Source organism: Vulpes lagopus, chromosome 12 (assembly GCF_018345385.1).
Source record: "Vulpes lagopus strain Blue_001 chromosome 12, ASM1834538v1, whole genome shotgun sequence".
Classification (NCBI taxonomy): Eukaryota; Metazoa; Chordata; class Mammalia; order Carnivora; family Canidae; genus Vulpes; species Vulpes lagopus.
Window position 1 is genome coordinate 41,196,543 of NC_054835.1, and position 17,724 is coordinate 41,214,266.

Here is a 17,724-nt window from a genome sequence, read left to right on the forward strand (position 1 = left end):
GCAGGTACGGTTAGAAGCAGAGGCAGCTAATTCTGGGGCTCAGGTCTGACTTGAGGGTCAGCAAGGAAGTAAATGTGATGTGCTCAGGGAGATTTCGGCAAAATCGGAAAGAAACTCCCTTGCCAATAATCATACAGTCAAGTTTCTTTCCAGAGAAAATGACTGCCTCCTGACAGTCATGCCTAGGAGTCAAAAAAGCAGGCTTGACTATGGAGATGTGTTTCTTAGAGATTCCTCAACAATGCTCTCCCTCCCCCTTGTTGGTGGAATTTGGAAGGGAGGTGGTTAGTGGACCAGAGAAAATGAAATCAGTGCTTTTCACTGTTAAATCATCACCATCAAAACAAGAATCATTTTGAGAACAGAATGCATCCGTTCTAAGCCACCCTCCACCCATTGCCCTCCCCAGCACAAGTGCCCCTATGCTGTGGCTAAGATCGATATCTGTATGGGTTAGAAGGTATTTCCAGTACAACTGCCTGGGCACCAAGTTCTGCAAGGTCTGGAGGCTGCTATCAAACTGCTCACCCTTGAGCAGGGAAGGGCACGGTGTGATAAGAAGCAAAAGGGAAGCACATTTAGCCTCTATCTTACTTCTGCTGACATCCAGATGGACTTGATAGGAAAACTCCAAGTATTAAACTAAAACAGCTGTGCACAGAATCATAACCCATATATGTTGTAACACAACATCCTAGAAAGGGAGGCTGTAATTGTTCCTTAAGGAAAAAGATTCCCTTGGGACACCTGGGTGGCTCAACAGTTGAGCGCCTGCCTTTGGCTCAGGGTGGGATCCTGGAGTCCCCGGATCGAGTCCCACATTGGGCTCTCCCTCTGCCTATGTCTCTGCCTCTCTCTGTTTCTCATGAATAAATAAATATTAAAAAAAAAAAAAAAAAAAAGGAAAAAGAGTCCCACGTTTCTTGTTGCTTCCCTGGAAGGTAAAGACGTTTCTGATTTCTGTGTAATTGTTGCTTTTAGAATCAAACACCTAACAGGTTTTTAAAAGAGGACTTTTCCAGATCTTACGTATCTTGTTTCCTCCGTAGAATGCTTAAAACACAGCCAAGAGAACATCAGAAGGCCCATAGGCAGCAAAGAGCACTGGCTGGGAGGGAAAGGTGGGGTGCACCATGGCTGACTGTCTGGGAAAACTACAGGGAAAAGCAAAGAGCTCTTACAGTCAGGGTTGCACTGGCAGAACTTCTCACAGAAATTCTGCGTCATGATGCAGGGGCAGGTGCTGTCACAGGGGCGGTCTGGATGGTCACAGGGCTGGTAATTGTATACTTGCGTGGAAGAATTATCTAGGAGAGAAAAGAACAGACCAGAACACTGCTGTGCCCGCACCCCCTAGTTGCCCTCCCTCCCAACTGTCCAATGGCCCAGACTGGAGAAGGCTGTCCCAGCCATAAACTTGGACACATTTTGCACCCAAAGTGAGAAGCAATCAGAGACAATGGTTGTCCGTCAGCTACCATGGGGGTGATTTGCTCTGTGGGGAGAGTGTGGAAATGGTCCAGAACTACAGGGCAGCCATTCCAAACATTAAATGAAGTCTGGAACCTGGCAAATGGCACACTATGAAAGTCAGAGACCACAAGGCTCACGACTCGGCCTCCTGAGAGGTGCTCTCAGTTGCAGTGAGAAGCTGAGCTGTTATCAGCTGCTGCAGTCTGCGGAAGCGGTGCAGGGTCACCAAGAGCGGCTGCAGGTGGGGCAGGCAGGAGACCACGGAGGTGCGACCTCGGGCTGAACTGCCCAAGAGCACCCTGCTGCAACTTACCCTTCTTCAGCTGAATTTTCCTACAGTGTGCAGCCCACAGCCTGAAAGAGAGAGACAGAGGGGCCTGGATTATGGCTCTGGGGAACTCTGCAGAGTTGGGTAAATAATAACGTGACCTGCTCTGAGGGACTGTGGTTTAATGACCTGGGGAGTATCCTCCCCAAACTCCTTTACAAGAGGTCTCTGTCCTAGTAGGTAGAAGCTGGGGTCCATTTGGAATGCTCTATGCTTGGAGATTTAAACATCAAAGATCCTAAAAAACACAAAACCCAACCCTCTGAGTCTATTATAATGCTATTGTTTCTCCATCTCCCTTCTCTCTTTCCTTCCCTCCCTCCTTCTCTTTGGGGAGGTAGGATGACTTTTTCAGAATCTGCTAAGTGAAAGAACTGAGCAGGAGAAGCCATAGTGACTTCCTTCTATATCTAGAATTGGTGTCAGTTCCTTCCCTCAGGAGGGGATAGTCATTAGGGAACCGAGGCAGGCAAAATGTTGAATTAAAAAAAAAAAAACAAAAAACCTTCCAACCCTGAGCAAAGGCTAGCTAAAAGACGATGTTATTATGCAACTTAGAAAAACAATACAAATGCCAAAAGAAAAAACTCTGGTTAGAGTTGAGAAGTGGGAACTGTGGTCACTAACCACTGAGGGTGGAGCCATGAGGCCAGCTCTCACCCCACTGGACAGGAGCTTAAAGGCAAAGAAGACAGTTATCTCCTGATTCCCAACATCTAGGGACAGGAGAATGGCTGGTCCAAGGCACCAAACCACAGGGAACACTGAGAAGGCTGGCCCTTTAGTTGTGCAATGCTAAATTCAAGAGGGAGGCAGTTGGGAAGTCCAAGGGGAGGTCGGAGCACAGGGAACAGAAAATCCTTTGTCCGACCCTTGCCTGTGCTTTCTTTTCTTCTTCTGTGATGGGTTCATGAGCTCATCTGTTGGCAGCTTCAGGATAAGTGATTCTTTGACAGCAAACTGAAAGACCTGGAAGAGAAATCCAACGGGACCTGTCACTCCTTCTTGAGCCAGGTGGTCAGATAAGTGAGCCAACCAGGTACTGGGCTTGGAGTGTTCTGGAGTGCTCAAGTGCAGCTAACTGAGAATCCTTTCACTCAGGGAGAGACAGAGTGGCACTGGGATATCTCATCACTGGCCCCAGAGTTAATTCTTAACTATCTATCCTGACTCGAGAAAAGAGAAATACTGAGCACAGTTACACCTTTCCTGGTCAGTAGCTTTCATCTGCACCTCTGCCTACCAAGCCCTGAGTGGGAGGATTCTTACCAACCTTATCTGTTCCATCTTAAGAAGGACTACTCCAAGTACTTTTTAGAATCCAGTGGAAGAGAGGACACAAGCAGCACCATTTGGCTAACCACTAGCTCCCTCTGTTGGTTTGAAGAGGGCAGAGACTATCTATTTCATTTCTGGAAGGCTGGTTCCCTTTCAGTATGCTTCATCCCTTATAGCATTCGTTTTTTTCTTTTCCTCTTTGGCTATAGGCCCTCTTGAGATTCTGGGAAAAGTACAAATCTTCTTCTTGGGAAAATACATGCAAAACTGTATTACACAATAATCTGTAGATTTTTTCAGGTTAAGAACCTGTGACTCAAGGAAACAGATATGAACTCCTAAATGAAAGCAAAGGGCACTTCTATTTATGGTTCTATTGCTTGTTCTAAGTAGAGGCATCATGAAGAAGAGGGCACAGAGACTTTTCCAAAAGTTAGGGAGCTAAGCAGCAGGGCGTAGTTCTGGTGTTCCTTTCTTGTTGGACAGACCAGTCCTAACACCTGGCAACAACCTGTCCCTGCTCTTTGGTCTGTCTTCCCACTGCAGTCAGGCAGAGACAGAGGGGCACTGGGACACCAGGTCCCACTGCCTCCAGAGCATCAGCGTCTGCCTTTGCCAGGGACGACCAGAGCACCTGGAGCAAAGGTTGTGGAGCATGGCATACTCCTTTGCTCCTCCCTGCAATGGACACGTACACGTTACAGATGGGAAATGGGAGCAGGCCCAGAGTCACCATCCTGATCCCATCATCACAAACCACCTTAACACCTATGCTACCAGACTGTGATTCTAGTGATGGCGTGAGTGAGAAGGGCATGGTCCAGGCTCAGCAACCCAGGACAGCAATTAGAAAAGTGAGTGATAGGACATCTGGAGGAAAAAGCAACTGAGGAGACTGACAGAGGGAAGGGGAGTGGCAGCTGCAGGATCAGGAGCAGGACTGCACCAGATAAGGAGGTCCAGAAAGACTTGGAAGCACCTTCTAGGAAAGGGGTACACATTTAGTAAGAAAGACAGGAACCAAAAACAAAGAACAAAAACCAAAAAAAAAGCTAAGAGAGTGGAGAAACATCCAGAAAAGTTAGCTAGTGGCTAGAGGCAGAAGTAAGAATTCAGCAAGGAGGAGAATTCACCCAGCACTTCTAGGCCTGGCATCTGTAGAAGGTCCCATGTTTGGGGAAGCCACTTCATGGCCCCAAAGCACCCACCCATGAGGGACTGAGTCTAAGACAGCTTTGCTTGAAATGGGCAGCCACACAAGATGGCAAAATGGCTGACAGAGCAGTGGATGAAAGGAAGGCCCTAAAAAAAAAAAAAAAAAAAAGGAAGGCCCTGCCTGTCCCTGGACGTCTATGACAGTACCTGCTTGCACGTCTTAGTGCCCAGAAGTCTGGCTATGGAACAGAAGTTGTTGAAGTAGGTGCCATGAAAGACTCGAAAAAGGGACTCCTCAGCCCCAGTCCACTCCACAGGCTCCGAGGGTGCTTCCACTACACAGAGCTGAGGTGGAGCCGGACTAGCTTTCTGCTTTGTGGGAGTCTGACAGCGAGAGTTGGCCTCTAAGAGAGGAGGAGAGAAGAGGGCACAGGAAAAGAGAGAGAATGCAGTTGTCATCAGTAGTTTGTCACAAACTCTGAAGTACTTCACACTACTTTAAAAGGCAGATTAGTTAGGAACCAAAATATCCCCCGTCTCTACTGCCTACAGGCGAAGCTGTAGAAAAAATTAACCATTTTTAAAAGGAAGTAACATTAATGTTAGGTGGTGATCCTGCATTTACCAGAGGCCTTGTGGAGAAAGAAAAGATTGCTTTCTGTTCCATGTACCTGAAGAACTGGAGGCCCAGTCATTGCCTGTATCCCTGTCACTGTCCCCTTCTTTAGTCTCAGCCACAGTAGAGGCTGAAGTGTTGGAGCAGGAAGCACTGACCATGTGGTGCCTTCGCCGGCGACGACCAGAGCACTTGGAGCGAGGGTTGTGGAGCATGGCATACTCCTTTGCTCCTTCCTGCAATGGACACATTACAGATGGGAAACAGGAGCAGGCCCAGAGTTACCATCCTGATCCCATCCATCATCACAAACCACCTTCTTTAACACCTGAGCTTACATGCAATGACTTTTTTTTTTGCTCTGTATCATGTAAATGTGACCACATAAAAGGTGCTTAACAAAGATTCTAGGGGTGCCTGGGTGGCTTAGTTGACTGTCCCAACTCTTGATTTCAGCTCAGGTCTTAATCTCATGGTTGTGAGTTCAAGCCCTGTGTTGGATTCCATGCTGGGCGTGGAGCCTACTTTAAAAAAAAAAAAAAATTCTAGGGCAGCCCCAATGGCGCAGCGGTTTAGCGCCGCCTGCAGCCTGGGGTGTGATCCTGAAGGCCCGGGTTCGAGTCCCACATCGGATTCCCTGCATGGAGCCTGCTTCTCCCTCTGCCTGTGGCTCTGCCTCTCTCTCTCTCTCTGTCTTAATAAATAAGTAAAATCTTTAAAAAAAATTCTAAAACTTATAAATTTATACCTCTTCAAAGAGGAGCTGTCCTATAAGTAATCTTAAAAAAGATATAATCTCTGCGTCTTCAACTTTCCAGTGAGTTGTATCTAAAACTCATTTGCATGTCAGCTATATGGAATTTGAGAACACATTTTCCTGTATGTGAGACAATGATGTTCAGAGAGGGCAAGGAACCTGCTTCTCTTATACATATATACTACATACTCCTGTAAATGCTAATATAATACACTATATGTATATATGGTATATTAGCATATAGCTAATTGTTCCAGAGAGGAGACAAGAATCAGGGCTCCCTGTCCAGGCCACACTGTTCTTTTTATTCTACTGCATTGCTTCTGTTTCAATAACAAAATATGTAGTCCCTAAATTTGTACAATATCGTCACTTACTTCTAGAACTTTCCTCCAAACCACTATATTAAACTTAGGATACTGTTACATTACTTGATAGCCATACTTTATTAAAAAAAAAAAAAAAAAAAGACCAAATAACGGGTCATTCAGCTTGATCATCTATCTTCTCATCAGACTTGATTCCCAAATACTTCTAGCTGTTTCTGAAAACCAAATCTACATGTAAAGGATAAATGTTTACCACCACTAAGGATATTCAGATGAATATCCTGTAGGCCTTAAAGGAAATTCCTCTCAAAAGAAAAGTTTTAAAATTATGGGGATCCTTGGGTGACTCAGAGATTTAATGCTTGCCTTTGGCCCATGGCGTGATCCTGGAGTCCTGGGATCAAGTCCCACATAGCGCTTCCTATGTGGAGCCTGCTTCTCCCTCTGCCCACCCCCTCTCTGTGTGTGTGTGTCTCTCATGAATAAATAAATAAAATATTTTAAAAAATAAAAATAAAATAGAATCTGACATGTGCCTATACTACCGTATGACATACACAGCATTGCTTACAACATATTCTTTTTTTTTTTTTTAAAGGTTTTATTTATTTATTCACGAAAGACACACAGAGAGAGAGAGAGGCAGAGACACAGGCAGAGGGAGAACCAGGCTCCATGCAGGAAGCCCGACATGGGACTCAATCCCGGGACTCCAGGATCATGCCCAGGGCCAAAGGCAGACACTCAACCACTTAGCCACCCAGGCGTCCCAACATATTCTTTTTTTTTTTTAATTTTTATTTATTTATTCATAAGGGACACAGAGAGAGAAGCAGAGACACAGGCGGAGGGAGAAGCAGGCTCCATGCAGGGAGCCCGACATGGGACTCAATCCCGGGACTCCAGGATCACGCCCCGGGCCAAAGGCAGGCGCTAAACCACTGAGCCACCCAGGCGTCCCCCAACATATTCTTATTTAAAAGGTGTAACATAAACATAATTCAGCTTCAGGAACTAATTCTACCTCATGAGAAATAAAGGGAAGAGAAACAAGTTAAACACCACCAGGAGAAAACCACAGACAAATACAGAATATGGAACAGTATCCTACAAGACAATGAGCTTGGGATTAAAAAAAAACAAAAAAACAGTGTGATGATTTGAGATTAAAAGACACTGAAAAGACCTAATAACCAAATATAATGCATGACCGGATGACCTTGGTTTAGAGAAAACCCCAAACCCAGCTATTCTTGGTACAGCTGAAAAAATTTAAATATGGAAATGGACAGATGATATTACGAAATTCTTGTGAATTTTCTTAGGTGTAATAACGTGGTTATATAAGAGAATGTCTTTATTTTTAGGAAGTGCATGCTGAAAAACTTCACAAACAAGTGTCTCAATGTCTACGACTCATTTTCAGATGGCTCAGCAAAACACTTGCAAACACAGATAGACAAAGCAAATATGGGAAAAAAGTCATTAAGTCTAAGATGAAGGTATCTTTGGCCTTCTTTGCATGATTAAGAATGTTTTTTTTTTTAAAGATTTTATTCATTTACTCATGAGAGACACAGAGAGAGAGAAGCAGAGAAACAGGCAGAGGGAGAAGCAGGCTCCATGTAGGGAGCCCAATGCGAGACTTGATCCCGGGTCTCCAGGATCAGGCCCTGGGCCGAAGGCCACGCTAAACCATAGGCCACCGGGGCTGCCCAGATTAAGAAAGTTCTTAATAAAATGTGGGGGGGAGGGGCTCCTGGGTGGCTCAGCTGGTGAAGCGTGTGTCTTCAGCTCAGGTCATGATCCCAGAGTCCCGGGATGGAGCCCATATCGTGCTCCCTGCTCAGCTTCTTCCCCGACCCCTCTTTCCCTACTGTTCTTTCTCTCTCAAAAATAAATAAAAAATAAATAAAAATAAATAAATAAATAAATAAATAACATCTTAGAAGAAAAAAAAGCCTTCATAAAATGTGTGAGGGAAAACAGTCCAGCATTAGAGTTGAATATGGGCTGATTTCTAAAAAGTAATAAAAGAAAAGCTACATAGACATTACTGTACATTAAACATATACTCAGGGCAGCCCAGGTGGCTCAGCGGTTAAGCGCTGCCTTCGGCCCAGAACCTGATCCTGGAGACCTGGGATCGAGTCTTGCATTGGGCCTTCATGGAGCCTGCTTCTCCCTCTGCCTGTGTCTCTGCCTCTCTCTCTGTCTGTCTGTCTGTCTCATGAATGAATAAATAAATAAAAATAAACGTATATACAGACATACATTTTGGGCACTAATGGCATCTTTGTGAAGCATGTACAGGGTCCCAGGGTAACTGCTGTGAAAGGGACAACAAATAAATGCTGGTATGTTGATATAACACAGTGTATTTTTTTAAAGTGTAGAGTAAGGGATCCCTGGGTGGCTCGGTGGTTTAGCGCCTGCCTTTGGCCCAGGGCACAATCCTGGAGTCCCGGGATCAAGTCCTGGGATCCAGTCCCAGGATCAAGTCCCAGGATCGAGTCCCACGTCGGGCTCCCGGCATGGAGCCTGCTTCTCCCTCTGCCTGTGACACACTCTGCCTCTCTCTCTCTCACTCTGTGTCTATCATAAATAAATAAATAATTCTTTAAAAAAAATAAATAAAGTGTAGAGTAATTTTAAAAGCACAGACTATGGAGTTAGATCAGAGCTTGAATTTCATTACTGCCACACCACTGACATATTAACAAACTTTGGAAATATCTATCGTTTCTCTACCTCAGGATATTGGAAGCATGAAAGTAAGGTAATTTTAAAATTTTTATTCATTTATTTAATCATGAGAGACACACAGAGCGAGAGAGAGGCAGAGACACAGGCAAAGGGAGAAGCAGACTCCATGCAGGGAGCCCAACATGGGACTTGATCCCAGAATCCCGGGACCACACACTGAGCTGACGGCAGACACTCAACTGCTGACCCACCCAGGTGTCCCGAAAGTAAGGTAATATATGTTAAGGGCCAGCATGGTACTTGGCACATAGGAAGGAGTCCATGCTTATCAAGGAGAAAATAAATCAGATGAAGTTTGTTTATTCTTTTGCTATTATCATATGACTCATTTTCCAGATGTATATCCAGTGGCACTTTCTACCATCTTTTATTCTAGTATCCCACTAAAGATGGTCCCAAAGGCACTTGGCTGTATATCCTAATTTAACTGATAGTAGAAAATTTTATCAAGGTATTTTATTCTTTACCTAAACTCACTGTATTGTGCAGAAAGCAAAACTGTGTCTTTAGCTATTCCAAGTGAACTTATTCCCTTCTAGTTCTAAGCGTATTGCCTTCCCACATGAATGCAGGAGAATTTATGCTGCTGCATATAGTCTGTCCATCAGGGTCGGGTCCATCTGGCTGTTTGCCCTACAATAAGATATCAACGCTTTCATGTATTATTTCTCTTATGTATATATGCATTTAAAGGAAGAAAGCAAAGAAAATGCTGTCACACACACACTCCTGCTCCATAAAACTAACTTCATAGTCCTTAGTATCTGGGTGCTCCTTAAGAGCAGAAGTCATGGGGCGCCTGATTGGCTCAATTGCAGGAGCATGTGACTCTTGATCTTAGGGTCATGAGTTGGAGCCCCACGTTGGGTGTAGAGATTACTCAAATAAATAAAACTTAAAAAAGAACATACCAGCAAAAGGAAGCAGTCTGTGCCACATGGTTCTGGTTCAATCTTGATCTCTTTGTTCTTGCGTTTATATACATTAGGGGTGGCGTGAAAAGCTGGAAAACACAAAACTGTCCTGTTTCCAATAGTTCATCCACTTGATAGGATGGGAAAGAACAAAACTGAATTAGGGAGCCATTGTCAGAAAATTTAGATATAAACAGCTACCATCAGGATGCACAAAATTTAATCATTTCTGACATCAACAATCTTTTCAAAGCTAATAGGTACTCAGGGACACTTTTGTTGCTGGTTATTCTGTCCTGACCATGCAAAGCACATCGTGCTACAACTGAACCAGTGAATACAGAATAGGCCCTTTGTAAAACCATCATCAGAAGCCAGGAACTCTGTATGATTAGCCGAAAAAAGCAAAACAACAACAAAAAACCCACACACAGAAGGAAGTGGTGTTTGGGAATGGAGAACAGGAGAGTATTTTGGAATAGACCCACTCACGGTGAAGAAAGCAGTCATATTTGAAGCAGCGTCGACAAAACAGTGTGTGGAAGGAGTGCAGAGACTGCTCCCGCTGCACAGACTTGGCATTGGGGCCATCAATGTTGGGTGTGCACTGAGGGGGGAGTGCATTGGGGTCTGACATCTCTGTGAGCTCTCGGTACCTATTTTCAAAAAGACAGATAAGAATTACTTCCAAGGAAATGTCTTCACAGAGAAAGTACAGACTGAACACTGACAGTCATCCAGATACAGCCTGCCAAGGGAGGAAGGGCTTTTTATGGGTCTTGTTGATGACGGAAGGGTGTATAACTGTGTATGCCATTGCAATTGTGCTGGGCTGGGCATATGTCTGAAAGTAAAAAGAGGGAAAGATTTGGGAAGTGTGGTACTGGAATAACTCTCCAGAAAAATGGCAGAATTTACAAAGTTTTCTGCCCAAACCTACTCAAAATCCAGCAAATGGTGACCCTTAATATGGGAATGGCCAGTTAGAGGCAAGCAGGTAGGCAAGGAATAATAAGAAGCATAAGCAGATCACAGTGTACTTACCAGAAACAAGGCTTTTTATTAACCAAAAATAAGCTTGAATAAAAGTTTTGCCTGAGCACCCAAACGGCCTGAGTAGGACAGCTCTCCTCCCTACCTCTCCTTCATGTCGTCTGGGACTCCATTCTCAGGGAACATTGAGGCAATTGCACTGAAGATCATGTCATTTGGGAACTGTTTTTTGGAACTCTTTTTGTTGCCTGAATTGGAAATGACAAAACAAAAAACAAGAAAAACAAAAACAAAAAAACACCTCCTGAGTGCTATAATCAGAGTATGCAAACAAAGCTGTTTGGTCATTTCTCCTTTTGTCACAGCATTTTGATTATAGCTATTTTGTTAACCTAACCACTGGATGTTTAGGAACATATAAGGAAGGTCAGTGCCACCTGAACTTATCTAATAGGCTACCAGTATAATAAGGAAATCAGAGTTATGTATACATTAATGACAAAACCCACAGTCTAAGATAGAAACTAGAGGGGAAAACAGGAGTTTTCGTGGGGAGATGTGAATATTGAATTCATAATGATGGTGCTGAAGAACAAGAGAGTGACACTACGTCCCTGGACATATAATTAAATAACACAGAGCAGAATTAAACATTAAGTTATTAAATATTAACAACATGGAAAAATGCTTATGATAGAAGATCAAATAAAAAGGGATATAAAATTGTGTGTATATGTGGCATGATCCCATTTCACATAATGTATATAAACATCTTGATTTATATATATGCTTTAAAAACTTTGAGATGTAGTTGACATATACTATTATATTTATTTTAGATATGTGTATGTGCATACTCTTGGTGTATATGTATGTATATATACATATACATTTTTTAGACCTAGAAGGAGATATTAATGCCGGTTATTCCTTGGTAGTAAGATTACAGGATAATTATATTTTCTTTTTTATAACTTTCCATATTTCCCAAACACACTACTTTGTTTTCCTTTTAAGTGGGCCAAAAGAGAAGCACCAACAACCTTTAATAACAATTCTTTCTGTTTCTCCATTCTTCCTTCTCCCTGTCACTTTCAAAATGGAATATTTACCTTCAAGAGCATGTCTTTTTCTCTTTCTTGTTACTGGCAGATCTTCTTTGTTGTCATCTTGCTTTCCATCTGAGGTGTCATTGTGCCCTTCCTCCTCATCATCTGAGTATTGATTCAGAGCATCTACCAACTCCAGGAATACTGCATCACTAATCAGGACAGATCCAGGGATCATCTCTGGAACATAAAGATTAGATGGATTAGCAATGATCATTTCATGCTCCATTAGTCCTTCCAGGAATTCCAGTATTCACTCCTGAGGCCCAGAGAGATGACATATGTACATTTGTATATGAACAACCAGGAAATTACAATAATTTGATTCATTTTTACAACTGCACCAGTTCAGCTGGCTAGAGTGGGAAATCCAGTTATATAGACTTTATTTGTACTAGGATAGCTCATTCCTCAGTCACAAATCAATCTGTATTTATAGTCCAGCATCTCAAAAAAGTGTACAAACAATACAGATGGAACAGAGAAAGAATTATAACATCAAAATGTACTTGGTTTTGCTGCTGATGGCTTGGTAATGACTTCTCTGACTCAAAACACAGCATTACCTTCCTAAAATCATACTGTATGGGGTTACACTACAGCTTAGGACAGTCTTTGAACACTAGGAGGCACTGTGGATAAAACTGTATTTTCAACAGTACCCAAAAGGGTCAAAAGAGCTGGTAAGGCCATTGGTTTGCAAAGCCATGGGGAGTCTCTCCCCATCTTCCCACTTCTTACACACTAGCAGCCTTTTCTAGAATTACAACTAATCCAAATGACCTGCTTGCAGCAAAGTCAGAATATTATACACAATTTTTGGGAGATCCAGGGGGTATCTAGATCAGAGTAGAACAGAGAGATTATGCTCATTGCCATTCTAATAGAAAGGGAAGTGAAGAACAAAAAGGCTTTGGATGGACTTAGGGAAAACTCCTAGGATCATACTTCTCTGTGCACTAAACTTTCTCTCCTGCTACTGATTACTATATATATATAAAATCCTTTTATGTCCCAACTCCCTTTTCTTCTTAATTTACATTACTTTAAAAAATTATATTTAAATTCAATATAGTCAACATATAGTGTATTACTAGTTTCAAGAGTAGAATTTAGTGATTCATCAGTTGCATATAACACCCAGTGCTTTCAACTCCTTTTATTTTTTTTTTTTAAGATTTTATTGATTTATTCATGAGAGACAAGAAAGAGAGAGAGAGGCAGAGACACAGGCAGAGGGAGAAGCAGGATCCATGCAGGGAGCCCAACATGGGACTTGATCCCAGGTCTCCAGGATCACACCCTGGGATGAAGGCAGGTGCTAAACCGCTGAGCCACCTGGATTGCCCTTCCAACTCCTTTTAAAATTTAACTGAGGGGGTTCCTGGGTAGTGCAGGAGGTTAAGTATCCGACTCTTGGTTTTGGCTCAGGCCATGATCTCAGGGTTGTGGGATCAAGCCCTGCACTGAGCTCTCAGCTCAGCATGGAGTCTGCTTAAGACTCTCTCTCCCTCTCCTTCTGCCCCTCCCTCTATTCTCTCTCTCTAAAGCAAATAAATCTTGGGGATCCCTGGGTGGCTCAGAGGTTTAGCGCCTGCCTTCGGCCCAGGGCCTGATCCTGGAATCCCAGAATTGAGTCCCACATTGGGCTCCCTGCATGGAGTCAGCTTCTCCCTCTGCCTGTGTCTCTGCCTCTCTCTCTGTGTTCCTCATGAATAAATAAAATCTTTTTTAAAAAGTAATAAAGTAAATAAATCTTAAATAAATAAATAAAATTTGACCAGGGGCATTTTTAATATAAAGTTTTTACTCTTAGCCATGTGATGACATTGAAATATTCTTCAGCAAGTACACATGAAGCAGCAGATAAGAGCAAGATCATTATTTACCAAAGAAAGGGCACCACTCTAATAAAGTTTTCTCCCAAAGAACCCAGCACCACTACCTTCTTCACCGTGGACTTTCCCGTCATAGTTATTGATCAGCTCCTCAATGAAAGTCTCATCTTCTTCTTTCACCTCATCTCCCATGTAGGGAATATTGCACAAAACTGTCTCATCTTCTACCTGAAACCAAACCAGATGTAATTCATTCCATGAATCCACTATGCAGCTCCTCTTTCCTTTTTAATGGAATCTTTGTTACTAGGCCTTTTTTGCTGCTTGAATTTCCTGAAAAAATTTTTGACAGAGTTTCCTGCATTTTTATAGACTGGCCATTCTGTTTTGCCCACCAAAACCTCAAACTGGAGGGGGCAATGCTACTCTTAGGGAAAAATGTCAGCTTAACTACTTGAGGATATCAACTATCAAATGTTTAGCCTGATACTAACATTTGATATTTCCACCAACATCTAGACTCTGACAGCACACTTATTATTCACATCTATTATCCAATTTTATCTACTAAATACCATTGTAAAATAGGTACAAATAGCACTTAAACAACAGCCTAAAAAATCTTCAATTATAATTCTTTTCGTAAGTGGAGATATAAATGAAAAGGAAAGCTTCCCAGAGTGTAACCTGCAATATAACTAGAACAGTTAGAACAAAATCTAGGCAACCATAAAGTTTCTGGATATTCTCTTATACAGACTAAGACTAACTTCCAATAATCATAATAAAAAACTATGATTATAACTCAGGTCCATCACTCAACTTTAGTGGGGACCTAAAGTTAACTGCAGCATGAGCTATGAATATTTACTGGCTAAAGAAACAGTATTAACAGATTTTTGTTACTGTTGTTCAGCAGAAAACATGGTCATTCTTAAGTCCTCAAGTATTAAGTAAAATTACTGTGAAGTTTTATTCTTAGATGACTCCCTTCTGTAAACCGATATCCTATTCCAGTCAGTGGAACTGCTGTCATCAGGCAGATGATAAGCAATGACAGTATTTAGAGATGACTGATCATCAGAATCACAACTAATTCTAGAAGGAGTCAGCATAAACACCCAGATGAAAGGCTCAAGGATCTGTGTGCATCTCTGTTATCTCGGTTGCTTTCATGGCATCTTGCCTTTAGGGGATTCAGAAAGGACTGCTCCATCAGCAGGAAGATGTCAACCTGTTTAAGCCTCAAGTGTCTGATTTAGACTGCATTTAACTGCATATGTTAAAAATTGGGCCAAAGTAGTAAGGGAGAATTGGAGTCTTGCCCAGTCTCATTCATTCAAAAAAGAACCAGCATCAACTCAGAAGTACACTTCATAGAACACAAACCTAACAAGTTAGAACAACTTGCAATATAAATAAACACAAACTTAGAGTAAATAAATTACAACAGCATGTCCAAGCTTTAAGTATAATCTGACAACCTTTCACCTAAGAGAAGTACCAGCACGCCAACATAAGAATATCATACACTTGGGACGTCCAGGTGGCTCAGTGGTTGAGCATCTGCCTTCGGCTTAGGGAGTGATCCCAGGATCCCAGGATTAAGTCCCACATCGGGCTCCCTGCGTAGAGTCTGCTTCTCCCTCTGCCTATGTCTCTGTCTCTCTCTGTCTCTCATGAATAAATAAATAAAATCTTAAAAAAGAAAAAAAAATAATACAGTTTATACAATTACCACAGTGCTTTCAATACATACCATAAAGTTCTGCTGGAGAGGGGACCAGGAATACATGATGGGAACCAATGCAACTGTGTTCAGAGATCTCATTAACATATGTTGGCTTGCAAATCCTGGGAAAATGCTCTCTATGGTACACTGAAATATAAGCAAAGACATGGAGAGGGGAAGGTAAGCACACTACCCAAGAGAGAACTACAGTGTCCCTCCAAACTAATCCCAGGAGTCTTCTAATTTTTACAAGTTAACAGAATGATGGCTTTGTAACAATCAGCTCCTAAAAGGAACCACTGGACTATAAACCTCTGCAAAGCAGGATCTGCCTCTTATTCATCTTTGTATCTTTATATACTCCAGCATGGTGCCTCTCACACTCAACTGGTGTTTATTTCAACTTAAAATCTCTGGTCTCCCTGGGCTGTACACAACAGCAAAGGGCCTCTGAAAGCCCTAGGAGATGAGGGAGTTTTTCTGAAGACCTAAACTTCAAGACAGCTGACATCAATTTAGCTGCAGAGGTGATAGAGACAATACAGGGGGAAGTGAAGTAGTACAGAAATTATAGTCATATTCTGCTTTGGAAAAGAAAATTGCTCTCAGGACTCCTGGGTGGCTCAGTGGTAGAGCATCTGCCTTTGGCTCAGGTTGTGATCCTTGAGTCTTAGGATGGAGTCCCACACCTCGCTCCCCACAGGGAGCCTGCTTCTCTCTCTGCCTATGTCTCTGCCTCTGTGTCTCTCATGAATGAATAACATCTTTAAAAAAAAAAAAAACTGCTCTCAATACACTATCCAATTTTTACAGTTTAAAAATATTATCTCTTTAAGAAACTAAAATCGTTTTTAGATTTATAATAAGAAACATCCCTTTGATCAGTCCATTCCTGTCTATTATATGGGGCATTCCTTTTCCAATATCAAAGCACTGGAGGTGCCAAACAAGGCACAAACAAGGTTGTTTTGAACTTGTACGCAGAGCCCAGAAAAGTAGACACTAAATGTTTTTTTTCTATTAAAAATAACAGAAATAAAACCAACCACTCATGATTACACTCATTAACTGAGAATAATAAGTGAATAGGCTATTGTTTAAGCTACAGATTTACCATCCTACTTATTCAAAGGTGACTATGATAGCTGTATCCATTATCTTTACTTATTTTTTAATAAGTCACAAATACAGAAAACAACCAACCAACCAACTCTGGTCCAAGAAACAAGTAAGGCCGAGCTTAAACACCTGGATATACCTTTTTGAGAAAAGGATGCCCACTTGCAGGCCTCATCAACTGTACAGGTTGAACACGAAGCTTCTTCCACTCTTCATTGAGGATCTGGGTTTTTTCTTGAACCTTTGCAAAATTTGCCACATACAGAGCCTAGAAAAGCCAAGGGAGGAATGATTAGGATTTAAAGAGAAGAGTTTTAAAAAGCCCAGCTTCCACATTGGATCAATAAAATAGATAACCCGGTTGGCGGGGTTTATTTTTGACCTTGGCGCCCATATTTGCCTGAAGCCGTTTCAGTTGTCGCAGTCGCATGTATTCAGATTTGACTTTTCTTTTCCAGTAAGTAATACATTTGGAAGTTGGGGGGTTTGGCATATCCATTTTGCTGTAATCTAAGAGAGTCAGACATGAGAAAAGGCATTTTACTGTCTGGAAATGAAGAGTGCCTCAAACTCAAGCACGGTCAGTCATGCTTCCATTCCCACTGCATTTATTCATAAAAACACAGTTTCAAGAACCCAAATCTGTAAGCTCAACAAAAAGTTTTAATTAAAAAAAAAAAAAAAAAAAAGATTTCATATTAGCCATTCCTGATCTGATCACCAAAAAGCTCAGCCTCTGTCTTCTGTGGTACCTCGTGGTTTTTTTGTTTTGTTTTGTTTTTGTTTTTTTTTGGGGGGGGTACCTCGTTTTTAATTCAGCATTTAGGAAGTTCTCTCACAGATATTTCGGAATTTGAATTACTTGGAAATTTGGAAGCCTGCTCAATACCCTGACTAAAAGAAATGTTCAGCAGGGATCAAGTTAATATCAAAGAGTTCAGGGGCGCCTGGGTGGCTTAGTTGGTTAAGCATCTGACTCTTGGTTTTGGCTCAGGTCAGGATCTCAGGGATATAAGATCAAGCCCTACACTGGGCTCTATGCTCAGCCCAGAGTCTGCTTGAGATTTTCTCTCTCCCTCTCCCTCTGCCCTTCCTCCTACTTGCTCTCTCTCTAAAATATATAAGTAAAATCTTTTTAAAAATTAATTTAAAAAAATTTAAGAGTTTCCTGCACAACTTGCATATGGAATGAAGATTCCTGCCCTGGAAGAAGGACCAGTGTACAGTATGCCCCCTTGTCCAAAGGAGATATATTTTAAGACCCCAGTGGATGCCTAAAACCAGTCAGTACTGAGCCCTACATATACTACGTTTTTT

At 42.1% G+C, this 17,724-nt stretch overlaps 1 protein-coding gene across 2 annotated transcripts in view; it reads right to left on the reverse strand.

Moving 5' to 3' along the window:
* EZH1 (enhancer of zeste 1 polycomb repressive complex 2 subunit) overlaps positions 1–17,724 on the reverse strand; it is a 34,959-nt gene that overhangs the window by 5,196 nt on the left and 12,039 nt on the right. The window contains exons 3-15 of one of the 2 annotated variants that reach the window (XM_041725311.1): positions 16,790–16,917; positions 16,547–16,675; positions 15,316–15,435; positions 13,664–13,784; positions 11,722–11,898; positions 10,755–10,857; positions 10,109–10,272; positions 9,614–9,705; positions 4,906–5,086; positions 4,442–4,638; positions 2,679–2,770; positions 1,787–1,827; positions 1,182–1,307 (exon numbers count right to left, since the gene is read on the reverse strand). In XM_041725311.1, the coding sequence (XP_041581245.1) occupies positions 1,182–1,307; positions 1,787–1,827; positions 2,679–2,770; positions 4,442–4,638; positions 4,906–5,086; positions 9,614–9,705; positions 10,109–10,272; positions 10,755–10,857; positions 11,722–11,898; positions 13,664–13,784; positions 15,316–15,435; positions 16,547–16,675; positions 16,790–16,906 (1,660 nt within the window). In that variant the 5' untranslated portion in view covers positions 16,907–16,917. Of the gene's footprint in view, positions 1–1,181; positions 1,308–1,786; positions 1,828–2,672; positions 2,771–4,441; positions 4,639–4,905; positions 5,087–9,613; positions 9,706–10,108; positions 10,273–10,754; positions 10,858–11,721; positions 11,899–13,663; positions 13,785–15,315; positions 15,436–16,546; positions 16,676–16,789; positions 16,918–17,724 lie in introns of both variants that reach the window. The other variant, XM_041725309.1, reaches the window with a different exon arrangement.